This window comes from Syngnathoides biaculeatus, chromosome 18 (assembly GCF_019802595.1).
Source record: "Syngnathoides biaculeatus isolate LvHL_M chromosome 18, ASM1980259v1, whole genome shotgun sequence".
Classification (NCBI taxonomy): Eukaryota; Metazoa; Chordata; class Actinopteri; order Syngnathiformes; family Syngnathidae; genus Syngnathoides; species Syngnathoides biaculeatus.
Window position 1 is genome coordinate 9,015,108 of NC_084657.1, and position 23,561 is coordinate 9,038,668.

The 23,561-nt window shown below is 52.0% G+C and overlaps 3 protein-coding genes across 10 annotated transcripts; 1 reads left to right on the top strand and 2 right to left on the bottom strand.

Moving 5' to 3' along the window:
- Positions 1-1,517: 1,517 nt before the first annotated feature.
- LOC133492055 (fibroblast growth factor 13-like) lies at positions 1,518-5,067 on the bottom strand. Its single transcript, XM_061803970.1, has 5 exons — positions 4,883-5,067; positions 3,351-3,461; positions 2,759-2,862; positions 2,298-2,496; positions 1,518-1,787 (listed from the first exon to the last, which is right to left on the bottom strand). Exons 1-5 carry the CDS (start codon positions 5,064-5,066, stop codon positions 1,651-1,653), a joined length of 735 nt encoding a protein of 244 aa, XP_061659954.1. The 5' UTR covers position 5,067; the 3' UTR covers positions 1,518-1,650.
- An 83-nt stretch (positions 5,068-5,150) lies between these two features.
- Positions 5,151-12,197, top strand: f9b (coagulation factor IXb). 6 transcript variants are annotated; one of them, XM_061803953.1, is made up of 11 exons: positions 5,151-5,730; positions 5,814-6,005; positions 6,147-7,482; positions 7,573-7,666; positions 8,408-8,577; positions 9,419-9,443; positions 9,512-9,625; positions 9,695-9,826; positions 9,889-10,187; positions 10,245-10,389; positions 10,473-12,197. In XM_061803953.1, exons 4-11 carry the CDS (start codon positions 7,585-7,587, stop codon positions 11,030-11,032), a joined length of 1,527 nt encoding a protein of 508 aa, XP_061659937.1. In that variant the 5' UTR covers positions 5,151-5,730; positions 5,814-6,005; positions 6,147-7,482; positions 7,573-7,584; the 3' UTR covers positions 11,033-12,197. The 6 variants fall into 6 exon arrangements, with proteins under 6 accessions (XP_061659937.1, XP_061659938.1, XP_061659939.1 ...); XM_061803954.1 differs by having other exon boundaries at positions 6,147-6,803; XM_061803955.1 differs by having other exon boundaries at positions 6,147-6,754.
- LOC133492046 (proto-oncogene DBL) lies at positions 12,176-22,225 on the bottom strand. 3 transcript variants are annotated; one of them, XR_009792547.1, is made up of 26 exons: positions 22,000-22,225; positions 20,911-21,045; positions 20,591-20,713; positions 20,362-20,511; positions 20,163-20,290; positions 19,922-20,036; positions 19,720-19,839; positions 19,449-19,640; positions 19,186-19,377; positions 18,905-19,097; positions 18,448-18,536; positions 18,253-18,353; positions 18,111-18,177; positions 17,870-17,985; positions 17,681-17,750; positions 17,513-17,605; positions 17,343-17,435; positions 17,144-17,269; positions 15,919-16,128; positions 15,752-15,844; positions 15,610-15,679; positions 14,167-14,185; positions 13,904-14,093; positions 12,589-12,704; positions 12,384-12,496; positions 12,176-12,316 (listed from the first exon to the last, which is right to left on the bottom strand). XR_009792547.1 is itself a non-coding variant. In XM_061803948.1 (26 exons), the coding sequence occupies exons 1-26, from the start codon at positions 22,048-22,050 to the stop codon at positions 12,235-12,237; spliced, it is 2,931 nt and encodes a 976-aa protein (XP_061659932.1). In that variant the 5' UTR covers positions 22,051-22,225; the 3' UTR covers positions 12,176-12,234. The 3 variants fall into 3 exon arrangements, 2 of the variants coding, with proteins under 2 accessions (XP_061659932.1, XP_061659931.1); XM_061803948.1 differs by having other exon boundaries at positions 13,904-13,977; XM_061803947.1 differs by having other exon boundaries at positions 13,904-14,070.
- Positions 22,226-23,561: the final 1,336 nt, after the last annotated feature.

Below are 23,561 nucleotides of genomic sequence, written 5' to 3' on the forward strand. Positions count from 1 at the left end.
GCTATAAAATTCATTTGAAATGGAAGAAATGCAGAATCTGGGGGGGGGGGGTATGGCACATTGTGCCGTTAACATAGCGAGAGATGCTAACAGTTGTAATGCTACGGAGATAGCAAAACATCAACCTGAGTATGGAAAGCGCAAATGTCCTGAGTGAGCTGAGGAATGGTTGAAAAACGTCTCATTTTGGCGGGGAGATGTCGACTCTTGGGGGGGGGGGGGGGGGGCACAAGGTTTCCACATTGACCATAAATTCTGTTATCCTCACAAGGGTCGCCCATCCCAGCTATCTTTGGGAAGGAGGCGGCCGCGTGCGCGTGAACCACAAGGAGACTTTTCAGCATGGGGGAGCGCTCAGACCGTCACATTGGGATTCGAACCCCGGTCCTCACAGCAGAAGCTTTGGCTAAACCGCGTCACCGCATCTGGTGCGAATTCAATACTCTAACCACATGCACCTCCGTGGCACCGACAAATATGGAAATTTAGATTTAGTGAAGTAAGCGTTTCCAGTGGAAAATATGAGTTGTGTTACTCAAACGCGGCCGGGATGGCCCGAAGTCGAGACGCTTTCAATCAGCTGTGAAATGCGGAGCTGTCGGCTAAATACGTCAAACGTTCGGAAGGATCATTTGCAAGGTGAACAAATGGAAATTGGGAAAGTTTTCAGTCGCTTCAGAAATGTGGAAAGGGGAGGCCGATATTGGAAAAAATGTCTCAGATATTCTGAATGAGCTGAAGATTATTTTTTTTTTTTTTGCGTGGAAAAATATTTACAAAGGAATCTCTTCCGCATTCACACATCAAGAGCAGGTCGGGCTCGTAAACGTTTGGGCGTCCGCACGCGCCTCGCTCACGCCCACAAGCGTGGCCGCCGGCTCCGTGTAAACATTGCCCGCTGTTGCCTAGCAACAGCTCGCTTTCCTCTTTGGTTGCGTCTGCCGGCTGATTGTCTTTCTTCCGGTCCAGCCCGACCGAGCGTGCATGTGTGTGCATACGGCTGTGTTTGGGAATCCGATTCACGTGGTGAACCGCACGGTGAGTCCGCCACTTTCCGCCAAAAGATTGCGCAGGACAAGCGGGAAAAACAGTGACGTCCAAAACTGCTTTTGTCTGAATTTGCTCCTCGTCCGCCGTCAAGAAATTTACTCGGCGCCAAGATGGCGCAGGTTGAGCAAAAAAGAAAAAAAAAAGTTTTTAAATGCCAATAACAGGTTAGTTCCCGAGTTATTGAACCCCGAAAATTTCTAATTGCCGATGTATGCTAAGCGAAGCTAGCAAAGCACGACTTTTGTCCGAATTAACTCACTTCCACGTGGTTCCACCGAGATTCTGGAAAATGAGCCGAAAGACGGCTTCTCTGAGGTTTATGGAGGTTGTTTACCAAATGGAATTTGGGAATACCGAAGCAAAAATACGCAAAGGGTCGCCGTGGGGGATGCGGTACTGAGTTTGTAGTCGTTCCCCATTCCTCAATTACTACAACCAGATTTTTAAAAGGACTTGTTAAGAACTATCTAAGTCCCATTTATAAAAATCTAGTGATCATGGAGAAGGGGGGGGGGGGTGACTAAATAAGATTCCCAGCACAGCGTTTGTGTGTGAGAGAGAGAGTTAACGGAGGCGAGGGGTAAGTGGGTTTGGGGGGGGTTAGGATAGGTCGTTGTTGCTAGGAGACTTCCCTCCGTTGAGCAGAGCCGAAGCGCTGCGGCTCTTGGTTGGCGTGCCGCTGCCCGATCGAGAAAGTTCAGTCAGGTCATGAAGGGACGGCTCTCTGTACATGGCCACTACACACACAAAACGAGGCATAAGAGAAAACCAAAGTAATGTTTCCCTTTGAAAATAATGTAAATCCAGTTAATCTGTTCAAATGTTGGAAAAATACATTTCCTGTATGTGTTGTGAACCGGATGGCATTCCAATAAACCAGGTTTCGTTGCCGACAAATCTGAATTGAGCGTCGCGGGGCGTCAGTGTAGTACCACATCGCTCCACAATCTGCTGGGCAGCACTGAGCTCCATTTTAAAAACCACGTAGCCTCGTTTAGACCAAGAAGAAGATTGAGAAAATGTTCCCAACGAAACCCTGATGATCGTCGGCGAATCGGCCTGAGAGTATTGCTGTCTGTGGATTTTGTTAGCACATCTATGGCCTTTTTCACCATTAAGTTAGCAGATTCGCCGTATTGAATTAGTGACGCGTTTGAGTCTGCATCCTGTTACAAGAGTCCTGCTAGCCATGCGAGCCTCGGGATGGCAGCGTTGGCTTTTGAGCGTTTCCTCGAGGCAGCGTTTACCTTTGAGCGGTTTGGGTATGAAGTGGGCGGCGGCCTTGTTCTTCTTGACGTGGTTGCCCTTCATGACGGCGCCCTCCTTGTTGAGGCCGAGGTACCAGGCCCTGCCGGACGCCTGCTGGCGGTACAACATGGACGAGTAGGTCACGTAGTAGTTCTCGAACACAGACTCCTTGAACTTGCACTCAGGTGTGAAGTGTTCCTGGGGGGTGGGGGGACAACATCATTTCACAAGTGAGAAATCGCTCTACGCGCGGCCGCACGTCGTCGCGCCGCTGACGTTTGCGTTTCCTCCTTCCCGCGTCTCCTTGGCAGCCGGCTACTCCCTGGAACACCGATGCCGGGGCGGTTGCCGGGGTGGGGAACCGGGAAGGAACAGACGCATTTTTGGCAGTCGCTCCGGGTGAGGTTTCTCGCATCGCCGTCATCTTGACAAGCCGGCGTTTGCGTGCGCGACGACTTACCGAAGTGTAGAGGAAGCCCTCGCCGTTCATGGCCAGGTAGAGTTTGGTCTGGACGCCCTGGATGGCGACCACGCGAAGTCCCACGGGGATCAGGTTGAACACGGCTGTGCACACGCACGGAGCACAACAAGTCAGTTGGTGACTGAGTTCCTAGTAAACAAAAAAAATAAAAATGCACTACTGCATCGCGACAGATACAGCAATGCGCTCCCAGCCTAAAGGATACATTTTAAGCAAAAAATAAATTAATTAATTTAAACTATACATGTATTTCCACTATGCAGTTTATTATAAGGAAAAGCTAAAAAAAAAAAAAAAAAGTCACTCTAAAAAAATTTTTTTTTTTTTTAGGCTTGGAACGCATTATTTCATTTTCCATTTATTGTAATTGGAAAACATACTTTGGTTTTCGAACGTTTTGGTTTTCAACCAGCCTTTTGGAGTCGATTGTGTTCCAGAACTAAGGCATCGTGGTATGTTTTCCAGTTGGTCCTAGTAGTGTTACTAGTGTACTAGTAAGACATTGTCATTTTACTGGATCATTTTCTACTAGTAGACTTTCCACAGTGTCGCGTACGCAATGCGAGCTGACCGTATGCGCTGTCGTCGTCTTTGGTGCTGTCGACGGTTCCGTCCGGCTGGAGCCGGAGCTGGAAGCCCTGTCGGCTGGACAGGCGGGTCACGATGCCCTTCAGCTGGGGCTCTGCGGGGAGGGAGGGGGGCAGAAAAAACAACAAGTGCCAAACTCACGGACCATCTGAGCCAATTCCAACCGCCTCGCTGCTTGCCAGCCAAAGTCACACATCACCAAACTTAAATGCTCAAAGTCATTTGACCAGTTGCGCCCCCCCCCCCCCCCCCCGGCATAACACTACGTGCGTTGATGGAAATTGTTCCGAATCGCATTTCATTTTTGTGCAAAAATCGAGCAAAACGTAATTTGGCGAAAGCTTAATCTCAAGTCGCAATTTGACTCGACGATGCCAAAAACGAGGCAAACGCACAAGCTTCAACTGGTAAAGCATTGGCCTCACAGTTCTGAGGTCCTGGGTTCAATCCCGGCCCCGCCTGTGCGGAGTTTGTGTGTTCTCCCAGGTTCCTGCGTGGCTTTTCTCCGGGTGGGGACTCCGGTGTCCTCCCACATTCCAAAAACATTAATTTGACACTCTGAATTGCCCCAAGGTGGGATTGCTAGTGCAACTCTTGTCTGTCTCTCCGTGCCCTGCGATTGGCTGGCGACCAGTTAAGGTTGTGCCCCACCTCCTGCCCCTTGACAGCTGGGATAGGCTCCAGCACTCCCCGCGACCCTCGTGAGGATAAGCGGCATAAGAAAATGGATGGACGGATGGATATCTTTTGTGTATGATTACATGTCAACAACAACTCTCTTACAGCGCACCTTGACATCGACCAATAGGATTGGCTGTTGCGACCAGGCTCCGCCCACCACGCTTGCCCTCGTTAGCATTTATACTCGCGCGCAAAGCAATGTTTAGCAAAGCTTTAGGACATTATTTGAGACGGCGATGGAGCTAGCTTGCTAGTCTCCGTAGCATTTGTTGCCTGTTTGCAACCCATGTCGTACGTGAATATATATACACACACCGCCCCACGTTGGCGCGATCCATTGTTGTTGTCATCACCACGGTAACGGGGCGTATCTTCGTTCGATTTGATGACAGAAAGCGCCGTGATCGTGAAAGACGGGCCGCGGCCTTCCCGAAATACGACGAGATTTGGCGGCGGCCGTCTGGCGTAGCGCAAGTGCAGGGAACGCCACGTTTGTTTTCTTTGGAAAATTAAGAAATAGGAGAAAAATGCAGGACGTCCAAAAATGTGCATCCTCACAAAATGTATTGCAAATCATCCAACTTCATTCGGGATACATAACGGTGAAGACATTTTGGCATATTGCTTCTGAAACAATGATCATTTGAATGCATAACATAATCCAGTTATTCATATCTGTCCAACGAATTGATTTGCAAAAGAAAATTCAGTGGGCCGTGCCTTAGCCGTTATTGCTAAAATTGTTTGAAAATCAATGGCGAGATTCCAACTCTCATCCTCAGACTCGTGGGAAAGGCGAGCTCAAGTTGAGGCGGCGGCGGCGATGAAGCTCACCTGGCGGCCTCCTCCTCTTCCTCTTCTTGCGGCCGCCGAACAAGTTGACGCGTGCGAACACGCTCAACTTGCTGCTCACGCCGTCGCCGCCGCCGTCGCCGCGGCACGCGCTCGCTTTCTCGCGCTCGCGCGCTTGACGTTTTTGATGCATCAGCGAGCTGGCGATGGCCGCCGCGCGCGACATGTCGTCCGGGGTGGGGTGGGGTGGGGTGTGTGTGTGGGGGGGGGGGCGGAGACGGCGAGGTGTTCACGCCCGGGGGGGGATCACGGCTGCCGTCACGTCCATCCGTGTGTTTTGAATCCCGTGAAGACCCCCGACGACTCCCCCGGCCCCCAGCGCCCCTTCCTGCTCAGCCCGGTCGCCAAGGCGACGCCTCTCCGCTCGGACGACGTCTGCATCCGAGCATCTGCTAACCCCTCTGAACATGTGCGCGAGACGGAAAGCGCTTGCGTGTGTGAGAGAGAAAGTGTGCGACTTTTGTGAGTGTTGATATGTGTGCGCAAGACGAAGAGTGTGTGTAGTTGTGTGCGTGCACACGCAAGAGTGTGTATGACGTTTTTAATGTGTGTGTGTGTGTTTCCATCTGTGTGTATGTTGTGTGTGTGTGGTACCCACACACACACACACACACACATACTCAGTCCAGTTTGTCAATGGAACGGTGCCATACATAAAAAAAAAAAAAAAGCGTGTTTACATTCATGTGCGGAAGACGAAGATGGAGGAGGCTGCACAGGGAGGGGAGGGGCTGTTTTGGTGCAGAGGTGCTGCAAGAAGATCTCCGCAACACACACACTTCCTGTTCATCATGTTTTCTTCCATCGCCACGACAACCTCCGCCGGTAGGGTACGTAGTTATTATCATAATCACGACGACGGTACTGATGATCTTCGTGTTAAATGCCACTTGTTTGCGCTTATGTCCACCAGAGGGCGCCACGCTAAATTCGTCAGTCAAGGAATGAAGATGAGGAAATGCGACTGCTTTGACCCGCGTCACGTTCGGTGTGCGGCCACGGGTTTCCAGCAGAGCGCAGAAATTTGAGAAATCAATGAAAGAATCCGGAAGCGCGTGTGCAGCGTGGAACACCAATGGAGCCGAAACACACGCGCACACGCAATGTAAGCTGGAGCCTTCCCACGTTGTCGAAACACAAAGTTCAAATGTTCAACTGGGACAATGTGAAAGTCCATGGATTGGACAATAAGGGAATTGATCTGAGTACAATATTCCTAACCTTTGCGCAATTGCTACATTTACAGATGGCGCACTGTGAGGAACAAGGATTTTTTTCTGGCTAACCGCCGAGTCCTTCCCTGCTACGTTGGTACGACCTGGCACTCCGCTAAACCTGCGCAACTCCAAATCAGTACTTGCCTCGATGCTTTCAAAAAGAGAAAACCGAATTCCGCTACACGCGACAAGCTTTCCGCCGGCCTCAACTCCCGAAAAACTGTCCGGCTGGCCTCGTCCCCCCCGTCCTACCTGAGGTGGCTCTGCGTAGAGGGAAGGTCATCCTGCGCCCGTTGGAGCTCCGGAGCGTCTGCGCTTTTGGCGTTCGGCCACGTCCCGTCGGCGGCCGAAAGGGGAGGAAATCGCGGAAGTTGCGAGCGCTCGATTCTCTCCGGGGGGGGGCTTGGGATCCATTAGGCCGGCCCGGGAGATCGTTAGAGGACATTACGGGCCATTAAGACCTCATCAATCTTTCATCTCCACCACCCCCGATCGGCCCGGGACGCTTCCCAAATCTCCCCGCCCGGACGCCGACCTGGGCCGCGCCTCTCCAGGGAATCGAACCTGCGGGTCTTTTGCTCGGCAGCTGCCTTTTGAGCCGACGTGTCGACAACCCGTCCTTTCGCGTCGCGACCGGGTTTGTGCTTCCCCCAAGGATTAGACAGAGCCCAAAATGCTCTCAAAGTGTATGTGTAAATGTTGTTGCCTGTATGCATCCCATAATAGCACACATTATGCCCGCTCGGGCCGATGTCCGTCCGTCCGTTCCGCTGCTACGCGACTCCGTGTCGAGACGCAAACGGCCGCTGCAGTGCGGGCCTGCCCGTCGGAAAAAGCGCCGAAGGGAGGAACAGGAAGTTGCCGACGAGCAGATGTGCTCGCTCAGCAAACATTTTGACACTCGCAAAGTTTTTGTCGTCGGAAGCATACGCGCAACTGTAGTCTACGTCATAAATGTCAGTGACAAATTTCATGCGTCACCAATTATGGCCATATATCATTAATTGTAATATAATCTTGCGTAGTTATGAAGATTCAATGGTGGGATCACATGGAACAGGTTATGGTTGTGTGTAATAATCTGGCAAGACGCTTCCGCCACTTTGAGGACGTCCGCAAGCAGGACGCCGACGTGTAAATCCTGTAAAATCGTCACGCACGCTTCCCCCACTCGTGCTCGAGGGCGCCACTCGCAGGTGTCCCGGTAGAACCCGGCGGCCTGTAGCGTCGACGTAGCCTCTCCGGAACCGCAAAGAACGAAAGAAGAAGCGGCGTCGCTCACGATCACGTGCGGCCACGTTTGGTCGGGAAAGAGCAAACAGAAGTCGGAAAAGTTTTCCGCGGGGACGTCGAGCCCATCGAAAGGTTTTCGCTGCGGACGCTGACCCGAGTTTGCGCACGCGCTGAGCAAATATTGCGCGCGTGCATCTGTGCTTGTACTTTGGATTTGAGCAGAGCGCAAGCAAGATGGCGTCCGGGCGTTTGGTGCTGCTGCTGATGCTGATGTCGTTCGGACTCCGGGACGCCGACGTCGTCGAGGGCGACCCGGGTGAGTGAGGGCGAGCGGGACGATGTTGTGTTACTCGGGCGTGACCTCCGACCTCCTGATTGGAACGGTCGTGGCCTTTTGGCTTCGTCCGCCGCGCCAGCTGTCACTCGTTCGGACTGAAAAGTGTGCATTTTACATTTCTTTTGGGTCGTTAGGACAAAAAATGAATCTTTCAAATGCTGCTGATGTCAGTAAAACAAACTCAGATAGGTTCAGATATTTTTTACCCCCAGTCCGTGTAGTTAGTACACAACCTCACACACACACATAAAACCACAAATATACACAAATTGCAAATACACAAACTTACCAACACGTGTACACAATTTCACACACACACACAAAAAAACAAAAATATACACAAATTGCAAACAAACTTACCAACGCGTGTACACAAGGTCACATGCACACATGAAAAAAACATACAAACATACACAAATTGCAAACACAAACTTACCAACACATTTACACGAGCTCACACACACACAAAAAAAAAAACCATACAAAAATTTACACAAATTGCAAACATACAAACTTACCAACACTTGCTTGTGATCGGCGGTGGCGAGATTTGATTGGCATGCAAACATCTGATTGGATAAAACTAGCCTGTTGGTAAAGAGAAAAAAAAAAAAAGATTTCACAAGAGTAATATTTAAATTTACCTCATCGGTGCTTCGGTCTCGAGCTAAGTACAAAGCGTAGAACCTTTCACAATAAAGGGACGTGATTTGTGCGCAGGCGGCGTGTGGCTGCCGCGCCGAGAGGCGTCCGAAGTCCTGAGGCGCCAACGCCGCTACAACGCCAACCCGTTCGAGGAGTTGAAGGCGGGAAACCTGGAGCGAGAATGCCGGGAGGAATCGTGCAGCTTTGAGGAGGCCCGCGAGATCTTTGAGGACGACGGCAAAACCGTACGTGCCCGGGTCTACTATATATTATATTGTGGAAATATATATATTTGTAAAGGAAATACCATTTGGTACATACATAGGCCGCACCCCTGTAAAAGCCGCAATTGCCCACATTGAAACAGGAGATATTTACAAAGAGAGACAGTACACAGAGAGTTTAACGCTAGCGCTGCTAAGCTAACACTAGCACCGCCACGCTAACGCTAGCACCGCCGCGCTAACAGGGCCAGTTAAAAAAAAAAAAAAACATACTGGTAAAAATCATTGAGACACGGCAATAACTCGCTAGCGCAGCGCTAACAGGGCAGGACCGGTAAAAGTCACTTCCTCGGCACATATATTCCACCGGTCTCACTCTTACCTTTTCTGCTCGATTGCCCCCTTGCGGCCGTTGGCAAAAATGCACAAATTAGCCGAGTCGCCGCATGAAAGTGTGAAAAAAGTTGAGGCTTATAGGCCGTAAATTACGGTAACTTTATCGTCACGTGTTATACGCACATGACATACCACCTACCGGAAATAGCCCTTCAACTCACAGATCCCTCTGGTGTATTGCGACAACGTCACGAGGCTTGCTGCACTGGCGCTAACAGGAAAGACGGCTCGAGTGATATTTCCATCCATTTTCTTAGCCACTTATGCTCACAAGGGTCCAAAGTCCGAGCTGTTGTTGGCCAGGAGGCAGGGTACCCCCTGAACCGGTCGCCGCCCAATCACAGGCCACACACAAGCATAAAATCCTCTCGCAGGTCCGGGAAACTCGGAGCATCCTGTCAACCGATTAATAACGTCATTAAATATGATTATATGCACCCAGCAAAGACAATTTTTGTCATTTCAGATGGAATTCTGGGCAGGATACGTCGGTAAGAATCGTCGTTTGACGCAGGGGTGCCCGCGACGCGGTTAACACGTGCGCACGCGCCCGGGACAGACGGCGACCAGTGCAAGCCGGACCTGTGCCAGAACGGAGGCGTCTGCCACGACGGCGTCAATTCGTACTCGTGCTGGTGCAATGCGAGCTTCACCGGGAAAAACTGCGAGATCGGTGAGTGAGGCCACGCGTCCGTCCACGTGCGCACGCATACGTTTTGTCCCCCCCCCCGTCCCCCGGCAGAGGTCACCAAGCAGTGTTCGATCGGCAACGGGGGGTGTTCTCACTTCTGCAAGATGAAGTCAAACTCTGTCCGCTGCCACTGCGCGCACGGGTACAAGCTGGCGGCCGACCAGAGGACGTGCGAGGCCACAGGTGAGGAAGAGAAACGCAAACGCTAAGAAAGTGTTAGCAAGCGTGCCGTCGTTTCCGGGCAGGCGAGTTTAGCTGCGGCGTGACGGCCGACCGGTCGGCCCAAGCGCCGCGCTCATCCAACCGGACCGACGGCGGAGACTCCGACCACGACGACGACGTCATCCCGGACGAGTGGTTGGACTACGAGTACGGGGACGAGGCGGAGGCCGGCGCAAACGCGAGTTCCCCCGTCGGGAGGCGCTCGGCGAGGGCGTCCCGGTCCTACTTTTTCCCGACCATTCCCACCATCGTGGCGCAGGAACACAACGACCTGAGGATCGTGGGCGGCTACGAGGCCAAACCGGGAGAAGTCCCCTGGCAGGTACGACGTTACCGACGGCCCTCCTCGGCGCCCGCCTCACCGGCGACGCTCCCGCAGGCGGCGCTCATCTCCCACTCGGCCGACAAGAAGAAGGCGGAGCCCTTCTGCGGGGGGTCCCTGCTCAGCGACGTCTGGGTCCTGACGGCGGCGCACTGCGTCGTCGAGGCCCGGATGATGGGGGTCACCTTCTTCGTGCGCCTGGGTGAGCGACCGAAGTAGTTCCATCGGCGTAAAAGTCGAGGAGGAATGGCGCAGAGAATGACAGCGGTGTTCAATCCCCGGCAGGCGAGCACGACGTGCAGGCGGACGAGGGTTCCGAGCGTGACCACGAGGTGGCGGAAGAACTGGTTCACAAGTCGTACAAGTTCCAGAAGTCGCGCTTCAACCACGACGTGGCGCTGCTCAAGCTGGCCGTCCCGGTGGAGCTGTCGGAGCGGCGCCGGCCCGTCTGCCTGGGACCCAAAGCCTTCACGGAGAACCTCCTGGAGAGGGCGGCCAACTCGGCCGTGAGCGGCTGGGGGCGGGTCCGGGACAAGGGGCTGCAGTCGACCAAGCTGCGCAAGCTGGACGTCCCCTTCGTGGACCGCAGCAGGTGCAAGGTCAGCAGCGAGCAGCGCATCACCACCTTCATGTTCTGCGCCGGCTTCCGGAACCGCAAGGAGGACGCGTGCCAGGGCGACAGCGGGGGGCCCCACGTCACCCGCCACCGGGACACCTGGTTCCTCACCGGCATCATCAGCTGGGGCGAGGGCTGCGCCCAGCCCGGGAAGTACGGCGTGTACACGCGCATCTCGCGATACTACGCCTGGATCACCAACACCACCGGGATCAAGACTGACTCGTGAGCACCGGACACTTCCTCTTCTGTCAGTAGTCACTTCCTGTCCGTCTTCGATCAGTAACCGCCGCCGGGACGCTATTTTCCTTGGCGTGCGTAACTAGCTAACCTGAAGTCTAAGCCGAAACCTGGAGGTGGTACACGTGTAAAAATGTTGCTAGTTCCTGAAACCCGACATACTAACGATCTAATCCGAACCTTTCCCCTACAACGAATCCCATTTATACGCAGGCTTTTTCATCACATCGCTAGCTTGGAAATGTCCTTTTTTTTGGTCCGATTGTACTTGCCGTAGCGAGCTATCAAACATGGCGAGCCTGTTGCGTGTGCACAAGCGATTCCTCTTCTTCCTTGAGCAGCCACTTCCTGTTTTTCTCCATCTTTGAGCGACCGCTTTTCGTTCTTTTTCTCAACGTCAGTCGCGAAACGTTTAGGATAAAAACACGCAAATGTTTCAGTTCACAATCGTTTGTGTGCTTTTATTGTGAAGGTCCCGACAGGATCAAGTCAATGAAAATCCGTTTGATGTGAAAACGGGGCCGACCCCGAAATAAAACAAAACGACAACCCAAGCTTCGAAAATGACAACAAAGTGCTAATGGGCGCTGACCCCGCCCCTTTCCATAATCTCCAGCTGCTCTTAATGTCTTTTTTTTTTTGCCCAGGCGCCCCCTGCTGGCCGTCACGTGTAAGGCACTTCTGATGCTCTTCCGTGGCAATCTTTGACTTTATTGCCTTCGCTTTTGCTGCCCGCTAACACTTTTTTATAGAACGATACCCGTTACGAGTATTCACGCTTGTGTACTCACTGATACAGAGTATCGATATCATGAGTACTTTTGATACACAAAATTTCAATCGACACGTTGGAAGATAATTACGAACTTCGTGACACCCGCGATTCGCCGACGTGTCCTAGTGTACCGCCGACAACCGCCGAGGACTTTTTGTCTTATCGACGGTTGGTTGCCTTTGTGAGTACCTGAAACCTTGAAAAAAGGTCCCGTCGTTTCAATACCGAAAACTGGACATGCCGACAACACGTACAAAAAAAGCAAGAGGACATGTTTGTGCAAGTGCTACGCTAACGTTCTACGCTAACTTTTAGTTTCAAAGCTGATCAATTTGGCACGTGACTGATTAACGTCGGCGATGACGTCCCGATGCGTTTCCTGTGCGCGGCGTCACGGTGAGCGAGCAGCTCGGCTCCTAGCGCGTCTCTCCCAGAATCCTGTGCAGGTCTTGGGCCGTGACGCGCCCCTCTTCGTCTCGGCTCACGTTCCTCACCAGCCTGACGCGCACACAAAAGGAAACGCAAAGCCCCGTCGTCGTACAAACGCAGCCGCGGGAACACTTACCACGATCCGTCCGCGTCGCAATGCAGCAGCTGGATGACATCGCCGCGCGTAAAGATGATGTCATCACCGCTCGCCACACCGCTGGTCACCAGGACCCGGTAGCGTCCCGCCACCTGCGGCCCGCAAACGGGAGCACAAAATGTCGTGTCGGCGGTTGATGTGAGGACCGTACGGAATTAACTCCCAAACGCGTTTTGGCGCTGACCAGGGGCGCGGGGCGCTCGTCGTCGTCGGTATCAGACGCGTTGGAGCCGTCTGTGGCCCCCCAGTCCTCCGAGCCGTCACAGGTGGACACAGAGTGCGCCGCCGCCGCCGGCCGGGCTGCGGGGGTCGCCGCGGAACAAAACAAACGGCACATTTCAACCATGTTAGCCAATGCAAAGGATGCTAACGGTCAAGGCTAAGGAAATTAGCCTTGAATGTTAGCGCCCATTTGGATGTAGAGCTCGTGTACGTGACGTCACCATTTTCCCGGCGCCATATTGAGACAGATCATTCTACGGAATACCAGCTGAAAAGACCAGAAAATAGCGATGGATTTCGGCAATTAAACGGGATGGATGGCGCCTGACCAAATACATTATTTCATTTCAGGTAGGAATTATTCTTCTCAATCTCAAATTACCAAGAAGTTTTTATCATGCCAAATTGACTCATTTGAGAACAATGCGTTTAAAAAAAAAAGACATGGAGTCGTCTCCAACGTACACGGAAGCGTGTTGCGGCCACACGTTAAACTTCGGTAAACGTCTCCCTGACAGATGTTTTTCTTTTCAATTTTTTAATATGCATTGTTCTCAAATGAGTCCAGTGCGTATTTAAAAAAAGAGAATAAACCATCAGTCACACTTACTTAGGTTAACGTGTGGCCGCAACGTGCTTCCGTGTACGGGGGGGCGGAGCCTATAACAGCTGTTTATTTTTATTTTTTTAGATACACATTGGACTCATTTGAGAACAATGCATATTTAAAATAAAAAAAAACGTCTGTGGCAGGGAGGTTTACGGAGGTTAACGTGCGGCAGCGATACGCCTCTGTGTACGGAGGAGACGACACCCTGTCCTCAAAAAATTTTCCGTCATAGTTAATGAATGCGGGTTTGTGTAAAACCAGGGGTTATTTATTGAAATATTCGTATTTGTATTGAAAAAAATCAGAGTGGTTTTATCACTATGTGGGATTTATTCTTGATTAAGAGCAGATCCAGCAAGGAAGTATTTGTATACGTCCAGACTTTTCTACGCTTTCCAACTTTTCCGTGTAAATCTCGACAACTTACCAGATCCATGCGTACATCCGGTCGTCCAAGACAAGCGAAAACAAATCCGTGTCCTCTATGCCATTTTTTAACGTGCCTTCGTTTATTATCACCTTGTAAATGTCCAACGGTATCGGACAAAACTAGCGCGCTAGCGGGCGTATTTCCGCGTCGTCTCCAACCGACTTGCCCTGCTTGACCGGCACTTCCGGGCAGTCACGTGACTTCGTCGGTGCACGAGCTCGATATTTGTCCACTCACCTCGCGGGGGCGTGTGCGGAGTGGGGTCCGAGTGGGCGGGGCTGGTGTTGACAGACTCCTCCCATCCGGCGGAGCTGCAAGCGACAGGAAGACAGCCTGAGCGGCCTCCCCACCCCCCAAGCACGCACGCCTCACGCGCGGGAGGGGCGTTCGAGTGTCGTGCGGGACTGTCATGCAACGGTGGGAGGGGCTTAAACGGGAAGTAGCCCAAGGGCGTTGAGCTGCCATGCTAAAGGGCAACGTGCACGCGGGCGCGGGGTCACCTGTCCGAGGCGAGGGCATCTGAAATCAAGACCACACACGTTGACCCGCATTAACCTTCAGAAGACATTTTGCAGTCAGTCGGAAGGCACACCGTTCACCCGTTCACATGGCAAAAATAGATATTCATTCACTAAACTTTCTTTATCGTCAATTCGTTCACATCATTCATCAGACGTAATTTATTACAGACACGCAGTCACTCGTTGAACAAAGACTTTTCCCTAAATTTACACGATTCATCCACTAACTCATCAATGACTCATCATTTTTAAAGCATGAGTTCGTTCATCACATTCATAAAACAATTTGTTCATGCCTTTATAAGACGCCGCTCACTCCATTTATTCAGAACACTCATTCATTCACAAGACATGAATTTGGTAAATCGCATTCATTAAATCCTCAACATTTTCTCATGTATTCATTCATGAACATCATTCATTCGTGACAATGATGATTTTGATACCTTCGTGTCTGTTTCATTCAGGAGACATTTAAAAAAAAAAAACAGGTTCTGAAAGTGGATCATTCATTCACTCATTCATAAGGCATATCATTCATTCCTTCGTTCGTTCATTAATTTGGTCGGTCATTTATTCATTGGTCGGTCGGTCATTTATTCATTCATAAGGCATATCATTCGTTCGTTGGTTTGTTTTGCCGTTCATTCATTCATTCATAAGGCATATCATTCATATGTTTGTTCTGTTGTTCATTCATTCATAAGGCATATCATTCATTCATTCGCTCAGTCATTCATGCGTTCAGTCGGTGGTCATTCATAAGGCATATCATTCATTTGTTCGTTCATTCATTCGTTCGGTTGGTCATTCATTCATTCATTGGTTGGTCAGTCATTCATTAAGCATATAATTAGTTTGTTCATTCATTCATTCATTCGGTTGGTCATTCATTCATTCATTGGTCGGTCATTCATTTATAAGGCAGATAATTCGTTCGTTCATTCATTCATTCGGTTAGTCATTTCATTCATTCATTGGTCGGTCAATCATTAATTCATAAGGCATATTATTCGTATGTTTGTTCTGTTCATTCATAAGGCATATCATTCATTCATTCGCTCAGTCATTCATGCGTTCAGTCGGTGGTCATTCATAAGGCATATCATTCATTTGTTTGTTCATTGATTCATTCGGTTGGTCATTCATTCATTCATTGGTCGGTCATTCATTGATAAGGCAGATAATTCGTCCGTTCATTCATTCATTCATTCGGTTAGTCATTTCATTCATTCATTGGTCGGTCGATCATTCATTCATAAGGCATATTCATTCGTTTGTTCATTCTTTCATTCGGTTGGTCATTCATTCATTCATTCCTAAAACATCCCTGACTCATTATCAAGACAAGCACTCGATTGGTTTGGCAAAAGTGAAAGAAATCCGGAGCGGACGGATTCCTTTGCGGCCGTCTGTCCTCACCTTTGTGCAGCTGACCGACGACCTTTTGGATCTGCGCGAGCCAAGCGGCCTTCACCTCCACGCTGGGAGCCTGCGCAGGCAAAGCGTTGATCCGGACGTGCCGTTTGTCCCACGCCGTTTTCGAAAAAGGAAACTGACGCACCTGTAGGATGTAGACTTCCTGCGTTCCTCTGTGGCAGAGTTCGAACTTCCTGGCGTCTCCCTTGACGTTTTCGGTCACGCTCACCGCGTTCATCTGCGCGGACGCCATCGCTACGTTAACGTCGGCGCGCGTCAGGACGGCAGTTGTTTTTTTTTTTTTTTAGGTACCCCGAGGCAGGACTTGAAGCTGTAGACGGGCGAGCGGCGGCAGTCGTCGCGGCGCTTGCAGCAGACCAGCGCGCTCTCGTAGAGGAAGACGTGGCGCTGGGCGGCTTTGAAGCGCGCCAGCTCCCGCATGCGCGCCGCCCCCCTCTTGTGGCTGATCCACACGCTGAAGCCGCCCTGCAGAAGCACGCGGCCCAGCGGGCCCAGCTCACCCTGCAACCCGTCCCCTGATATTAGCTGAAAAGTTTCCATTTTTTTTGGTGCTCGGGCTCATCTTTGCTGCCATCTGGTGGCACCTTTATACAACTACGAATCTTTTGGCTAGGCGGGGAGCAAATCAATTGACCCCTCCGTACAGGGCACTTAACCATGCCTCCTGAAGTGACGTCACGCCACGTGCGCTCACGTAAGACAAACAGTAAAAATGGCAAATACAATACAATACATTCTTAACTGAGAGAGACGCCATGCTTCTGATTTCATTCAATCATTCACACGGAGCAATGTTATGCTAGCGGAGAACGTCTCATTCATTTATACGAGATGTGTATTAAAAATTAAATTTAGGGCATATCTTCGTGCAAACACAGTCTGGTTAAGCTTTGGCCGCGAGCCAGCAAGAAAGCGACACGTTTGTGCAGTCCGATCATCGCAAAATATCGCTCAACAAAGAATAAGTGTGTCAATTGTTCACACGTAGCGGTGTTATGCTAGCGAAGAACTTCAAATTAATTTATACGAGACATGTATTGAAAATCAAATATAGGGCATACCTTCATGCAAACATATCTGTTCCGGTTGATATTAGATGGATTTAGTTGATGATGCGGTCTTCCACAAAGTTTGATCCATTGAAGGCATTTTTCGTACTGGGTCTTCGGTTTTGGAACGGGTACTAATGGAACTCCACCAACTAGCCTTTCAGGATACCTGTCGTCACTATTACAAAGTCCGTGACTACACCTCTTAACCATATTTTTTGTTAAATAACCCAAATACGCGATAAAACGCTAACTAAACCTATACTGGACCATGCAATGTTGTCTGAGAAAATGGCGGGAGCAAAAACGGGCTTTGGTTTATGCAGATCTCTGGCCTCTGATTGGTCAGTGACGCGGATTGCGCAATATCCACGGAGGGGTCAATTGAATTCAGAAACCAGACATTGTGGATCTGCTTCAGGTATTTACGCGTCTGACCGCTCCTGACCGTTTCGCTCGGCAGCTACCTGGTAGCCGACGATGGCGGTCTGGTGCATGGAGTCGTTGACGGATTTGACCAGGTCCAGCATGCAGTCCAGCGCCTCCTGCAGCTGCGTACGGTACTGCGGCTCCGCGCAGTGTTTGAGGAGTTCCTGCGCACACGGCGTCCGTGAGGCGCGGGCTGACCTTCCCGTCAAGTGTGTGCGACGTGCGTGCGAACGGAACCTTGAGGATCAGCTGGTACTTGGTGAGGCGCTGGATGGGTTTCAGCAGGTACGAGTCCAAAGACAGCTTGTGGTCCAGCTTCTTCTGGCACTCCTGCAGGGGGCACAGCAGGTCTGCGCCATGTAAGGCCGGCTCGCAAATCCCAGGCAAACGCAGGTTTTGGTACCCACCTGGAAAAAGGCAGAGTCCGAGCACTGCCTCCATAGCGACTCCGACTGAGTCTTGTTCTGGCAGTACTCCTCGTACATCTGGAAGTTCTCCTTCTACATGAACGCACGCGCACACAAGTACCGATGATTTTTTGTCTTTTCTTTCGCCACTGAAGTCGTCTTCCTCACCCGCCGCAGGAAGCACTGGCCCACCCGCTCCGGCGTGTCCAGGCAGCGCTGGAGATCGTGCAGGAATGTTCTGGAATCAGACAAAAGGGTTCTGTTGAAATCCAGGCTGGACGGCGGTGAGAAGGTGAAGGTGGTGAACGTGATGAGGTCGGCGAAGAGCCTCCAGCGTGTTGAGGACGGCGATCGTACCCGCTGTGAAACTGGTAGATTTGTGGCATGTTCCCAAACAGGACGTCCTTGCGACTGCGGAGAAGCGACGGGAGGAGATTGCACATAGACGGGTCCTCCATCTCCGCTCGGTAGCCCTGAACACGGCAAACGCAACATCAGCGTGCGTCTTCGACACGTGAGATCGCAAACAACGTCGAAACAATCCGTCACGACGCGCAGGAAAGCCACGAGAGGGAAAGAGGAACCGGAGCGTCCTCACCAGAAGGACGGCGAGGAGCTGGTCCACGTAAATCTTCTCGGTGGAGATGAGCTCCTTCATGATGCGGCTGCAAGGTTCAGAGTTTATGTCAAGACCCGGAATGATCGGGACCGCCTCGGAGCGTCGGCTGGCGCGTACGCACATCGTCACCTGCTCCGCCCCTTCCTCCACTTCCGAGTCGCTCTCGGGGGCGGAGCCGTACAAGGAGCTGCGGTTGCCTTGGTAGTCGTGCATCACTTCAATCTGCCGACGAGACGACGCTAATAGCGGGTCGACATGGGACCAGTCGCCGACATCAGCTATGAGCCCGCGGAGATATTTGACCAGAACGACGCACCTTTCGTTGGTCGCTGGTCCTCCTGGAGGTTCTCTTTCCGGGAAGAAGATCGAAGGAGAACCTGGAGTTGAGAAGGTTGAAGTCCACACCTGAACAGAAGAGGATTAAGAGATCGTGATCCAGAAGCAGAACCAGATGTAAAATCGCAGCACAATCAAAATGAGAAGCAGATGCAGGTTAGGATTGAGAGCCGGAATCAGAAACATCAGGATCACCAGATTCAGGTCCAGATCCATAACAGAATCTACATGGAAAGCAGTTCCATATTGAGATTAAGATTCAGATCCAGAATCTGTCCCATTCAGAACCAGATCCAGAATGAGAACCCAGATTTTGATTCATATTCAGATGTAGAGCCAGAATCAGATCTAGAACCACCAGATCTAGTTCCAGTACCACAACCAGACTCGGTACAGGATTCTGACTGGTGCAAGTCACATGTTCACGACGGCATTACTGTGTTTGGGCGAGAAGAGCAGCTGCTTGGGTTCGTTCTGCGTGGGCGGTTCTGCCATTTCCGCTTCGGGCCGCGGCGCCACCGGCTGGACGGGTCTGACCCGCACGTCCACCATCTTGCGAAGACACTGCTCTCTGTTGTGGATCATGGCCCGCATGGACGCCATCTTGTCTGTCACCATGGAGATCTGACTCTGACCAAGGTCACGTGATCAGACGGGGAGGGCGGGGGTCGGGGGGGGGTTCTGCCGTCGACCTAGGAAGGCCGCCGGGTGGCTCTACCTGCAGCTGGGGGGTGAGTATGGCCTCGAACTCCAGACTGAGCACGTCATGTTTGTTGTCCAGCACGTCTGGCGCCCTCTCCTGGTGGCAGCTCAGGTACCGCAGGGCCTCCTGAGCACCTTCCCTGCTCTGGAACCGGTCCACCATCTGGCTGGCCAGCAGGTACGCGCCCTCGTCGCACCAGCGCAGAGACTGCGCACCGACAGGCGCCCGCGTCAAGTGGGTGACGCGCGAAAACCACGATGGCGCGCGGGCGCACTCACCCGGTCGAGTCGCGCGAGCAGGTCTCTCGCCCGCGTTAGCGTCGCCCGTTTGCCGCGCAGCCCCCCGCCGATGACATCGCAGTGATGACGCAACTCGTTGCAGCGCTGCATGATGAGCGCCAGGGCGTAATGATGGTGGGCGGCCAGCTGGTGGCCCTGCAGCGTCAGGACCCGAGCGCGGGACATCACCTCCTGGCGGCGCGCGCACACAAAAGCCGCACGTGAGTGCGCGAGCGTGCCCGTCTGCATGTTTCGAACGTGCGAGTGCGACCTCCGCGCGTTGCTCAAGTGCGTTCAGATCTTGGAGGAGTTGCTCGGTGCGCTGCAGCGTGTTCCCCACGGCCGGGATGGCCTTCTCTTCGGCAGACGTCCTCTCCAGCTCCGCCTCCATCTGCGCGCCGGCGTTTTAGTGCCGGCGGCGCGTTTGAGGCCCACGGGCGGGCACATGAGCACGCGGGCACGGGCGCACGCACCTTCTGGAAGTTTCTCTCGTAGAGCAGCAGTTGGTGGCACTGTTGCATCTTCAGGTGATGTTTCTCGAAGAAGCCGTCGAACGCCTCCTCCATGTCCCGCAGCTGATCCAGGAGCCTGCGTCGCTCGCACACACACGATTATATTATTATATATATTATTATATGACAATATTTTCCTTCTTTGCTGTGCAATTTGTTGTCGGACGACATTTAGACGCGGACCCCGGGTGACCGCGCTGACCTTTGAACTGTCTGCAAGTCCGACTGGACGTCCCCGTCGTCCTCCGCGGCGTCCTCCTTGGAAGCCGTGTGCGTCTCCAGGTTGTCCAGCAGGAGGCGCCCTTCCTTCAGCACCACGGTAACGTCCTCCTGCGACGCGCGACGCCCGCGCGCGGTTACAACTAACACGCAGTAACAACCCCGCGATAAGAACCACACACCTTCATGCGTCTGTACCGCTGCATCTGCGAGCGCAGCAGGAAGTCGACGGAGTCGGCGTCGTCGGGGAGTTCGGCGTCGGACAGCTCGGAGCCAAAACCTTGCAGGAGGTGCGCCACCTCCTTCACCGTCACGGCAAACGTCTCGATGGCCTGCGCGCACGCAGCCGCTTTCTGTCCCTTCAAACGCTAAACGCGCTACGACGCAAATACGCATTGTGGGTTTGGTTACCGAACGCAGGACAATCCAGTCGCCGCGAAAGCGCTCGTCGCCGCCGCCGCCGCGCGGATCCGACGTTAGCCGGTTGTCGTCGATGTAGCGGAGCAGGTCGCCCACCGAGCGCAGCATCACCACCTGAGCGGCGAAAGGTAGACACGCTAGCTGCGCGACGCAACGTGGCGTACGTACACGTGAAGCTAACGCTAACCGCTTGCATTTTGCGTAATTCACAATTCGACACCGGTCACGCGGCGTCGCAACGCGCGCGCGCGTCACGGACAAACCCGCGAGAGTCGCGGCGCAAGCGCGCCACCGCGCCGAATTCCCGTTACCGGCATCTTGAGCAGGAAGTCGTCGTGGCTGAAGCGGAAGCCCAGGTCGGTGCTGGAGGAGGGGCTTGGGGCGGAGCTTAACAAGGTGGAGGGGCCGAGGACCAAAACCAGGTGCAGGTTGCCGGGAAACGACGTCTGAGGGGGGAGGAGCAAAAGTTTTCAGTGAGCGTCATCAATAAGTCGTGATCGAGTCACTAAAAATTGATTTTTACACGAATATCCTTTCGCTACCTTCCCAATCGTTCGGTCCTTCCCGACTCATCTTTCACGCGACACTCATTTTAATACAGTTTAATTATTAAAAAAAAAAAAAAAGAACAGCGTGTGTGTGTGTGGGGGGGGGGGTGGTATGCACGGTGAGCAGACAGCCGAGATGGTCCGGGGGCCTCGCCATCCCTCCATCCAGTTTCTGTACCAGTGGGGAAAAAAAATGTATTTCGATTGCTAATTTGGAAAAGTTGTGGGACATTTTGTCACGTTGAACTTCCAATTTGTAGTTTTTGTTTATTAATAATTTTCAAAAACTACAACGCTTAATCCGGTCATCGATTGCTTCGTGGTTTTTCCACAGTTCGCAAGGGGTTCTGGTCCCCATTAACCTTGAAAAACGAGGGACTACGTGAATGTGGATGACTGGTCAGCTCATTGGCCTCACAGGTTGCGGGTTCAAATCCGGCCCGTGCGTGTTCTCCTCGTGACTTGAGGTGCTTTTCTCCGGGTACTCCGGGTTTCCTCACGCAACCCAAAGACACCCGACAGCAGATTGATTGAAGACTCTAAATTGCCCGTAGGTGTGACCGCGAGTACCAACGTTTGTCTATTTGTGCCCTGCGATTGGCTGGCGACCGGTCGAGGGTGTGCCTCGCCTCTCGCCCCGTGATGAGCGCCGGCACGAATGGAATGAAAACGGGTTGACAAAATCAGACGGAACCGCGTCACGTGACCAATTCCGCAATGTTCCCGCGCACTCCTCAAGGTGACGCGCACGTGTCGCAAACATTTGCAAAGGCAGAACCTCACGGTTCTGCTGCTACGGTTTCCCTCCCCCCGGACCGGACCCAAACACACAGTGCGAACCTCCACCCTTACCGCGGCGCGGCGTAGACGCGGGAAGCCCCGTTGCGGTTTGGACTCGGCCATGGCGCCGCTCCGTCCTGTCGCTATCCGGACCGGTCGGGAAGTCCGCAGTGGGACGCGAGGAGGAGGAAGAAACGGAGGATGCGTGACTGAATCCTCCCCGCAGTGGCCGGACGGGAGGGGGAGGGGGCGGAGGGAGGCGGTCCGGCCTCTGCAGCAGGAACGCGCCTGACTTTTTCATGCCGGCGCGACGTTGTTGTGACGTCATTCGACACGTTTGGACGGGAACAGCAGAAAAGACTGCAGGAGGAAAATTGCGCCGCGGCCACCAGATGGCGCCACACACAAGAGGTTTGAATTGAGCGTACTAACTTGGTTGTGTTCGCATAATAGCGTGCAGTCATATTGAAATATTAGCACACTAGCATAGTTCAATGGCGGTGTGAGAACGTTAGCATTCTTTGCATAGTAGCATGCTAGCAATTTATGTCAGCTGATTGTATTGGAATGTTACCGTAATAGCATATAAGAGTGTTAGTGTTGAAATGTTAGCATTTAGCATCTTGACAGGTTAGCATAGAATGTTACCATGTTATTGTATTAGATTCTTAGTACACTAGAATGTTAGCGTCTTAGTGTAAGAGGATGTTATCAAATAAAATATAATCGTATATTGGAATGTTAACATGTTAGCGTATTGGTATGTAAGAATGTTAGCATGGTAACATGAATGATAGTACGTTAGCATGTTAGGGTTTAACATTTTAGCATAGCTTTTTCGGATCTTAGCACCTCAGAATGTTAGGATGACAGCGTATAAGAACCTTCATGTTGTAGTTTACGATTTAGAATTTAAAAAAAAACAAGTATGCTAGTTTGCGGTAGTCCATCTATGGCATTTCCCGTGACATAATCATAGTTTTGTTGAGCATCTTTTTTCGGAACGTACAATGTTGAAATCTCTTTTGTTTTCTGGGCCTGTTTTATTGAAAGGACAAATTTTTTTGGGAGGCGACCGGTCGGAGCGTCTGCCTCACAGTCGTCAGGACCGGGGTTCGAATCCCGGCCCAACATTGGGCAAGATTTTGCTTTGGTTTGTACTTTGTCAATGAAATATTGTTTACATTGAGACCTTCATAAATTGGAGTCCAACTGGTTTGATGTGTTAAAAGCAATATTTGTTAACTTTTTAAAATAAAGACAATCCAGTGCGATTAGTGTGATGGGATGGGGGGGTCGGGTCGGGGGGGGGGGTGTTTAATCTCCAGCACGTTCCCGACACGACGTCGGAATCAACGGCTTAGCCGCGGCGCAGCCGGCGTGGGAGTCCTAAATCTGCAAGCCCGGCCCATATTTAGAACCTGGCAGAATGTCCGCACGCTGATCCGGGACCGCCCCCCCCCCCTTCTTTATTTTGGCGGCGGCGCTGAAACGGGCAACAAACATTTCGAGGAAGCGCGCAAGCTAAATCGAGACCATCTTGCGTCACAAAGCTACTTGGACGAGAAGCCGCTGACGTTTTTCCAGATGGGCAACAAAACAGTTTTGTTTTTCTCTCTCTTTTTTTTTTTTAT

Bases quoted from the DNA above. Each gene is read 5' to 3' on its own strand.
- LOC133492046 (XM_061803947.1), bottom strand. From the start codon at position 22,050: ATGGCCGAGTCCAAACCGCAACGGGGCTTCCCGCGTCTACGCCGCGCC. The intron at 19,098-19,185 runs GTAGAGCCACCC...GACCTTGGTCAG, and splicing joins TACTCACCCCCCAGCTGCAG to AGTCAGATCTCCATGGTGAC. The intron at 18,537-18,904 runs GTAATGCCGTCG...TCTTCTGTTCAG, and splicing joins GCTCTTCTCGCCCAAACACA to GTGTGGACTTCAACCTTCTC.
- LOC133492055 (XM_061803970.1), bottom strand. From the start codon at position 5,066: ATGTCGCGCGCGGCGGCCATCGCCAGCTCGCTGATGCATCAAAAACGT. The intron at 3,462-4,882 runs GTGAGCTTCATC...CCCTCCCCGCAG, and splicing joins GAAGAGGAGGAGGCCGCCAG to AGCCCCAGCTGAAGGGCATC. The intron at 1,788-2,297 runs GTAAACGCTGCC...TTGTGTGTGTAG, and splicing joins CATACCCAAACCGCTCAAAG to TGGCCATGTACAGAGAGCCG.
- f9b (XM_061803951.1), top strand. From the start codon at position 7,585: ATGGCGTCCGGGCGTTTGGTGCTGCTGCTGATGCTGATGTCGTTCGGA. The intron at 9,626-9,694 runs GTGAGTGAGGCC...GTCCCCCGGCAG, and splicing joins CGGGAAAAACTGCGAGATCG to AGGTCACCAAGCAGTGTTCG. The intron at 9,827-9,888 runs GTGAGGAAGAGA...GTTTCCGGGCAG, and splicing joins GAGGACGTGCGAGGCCACAG to GCGAGTTTAGCTGCGGCGTG.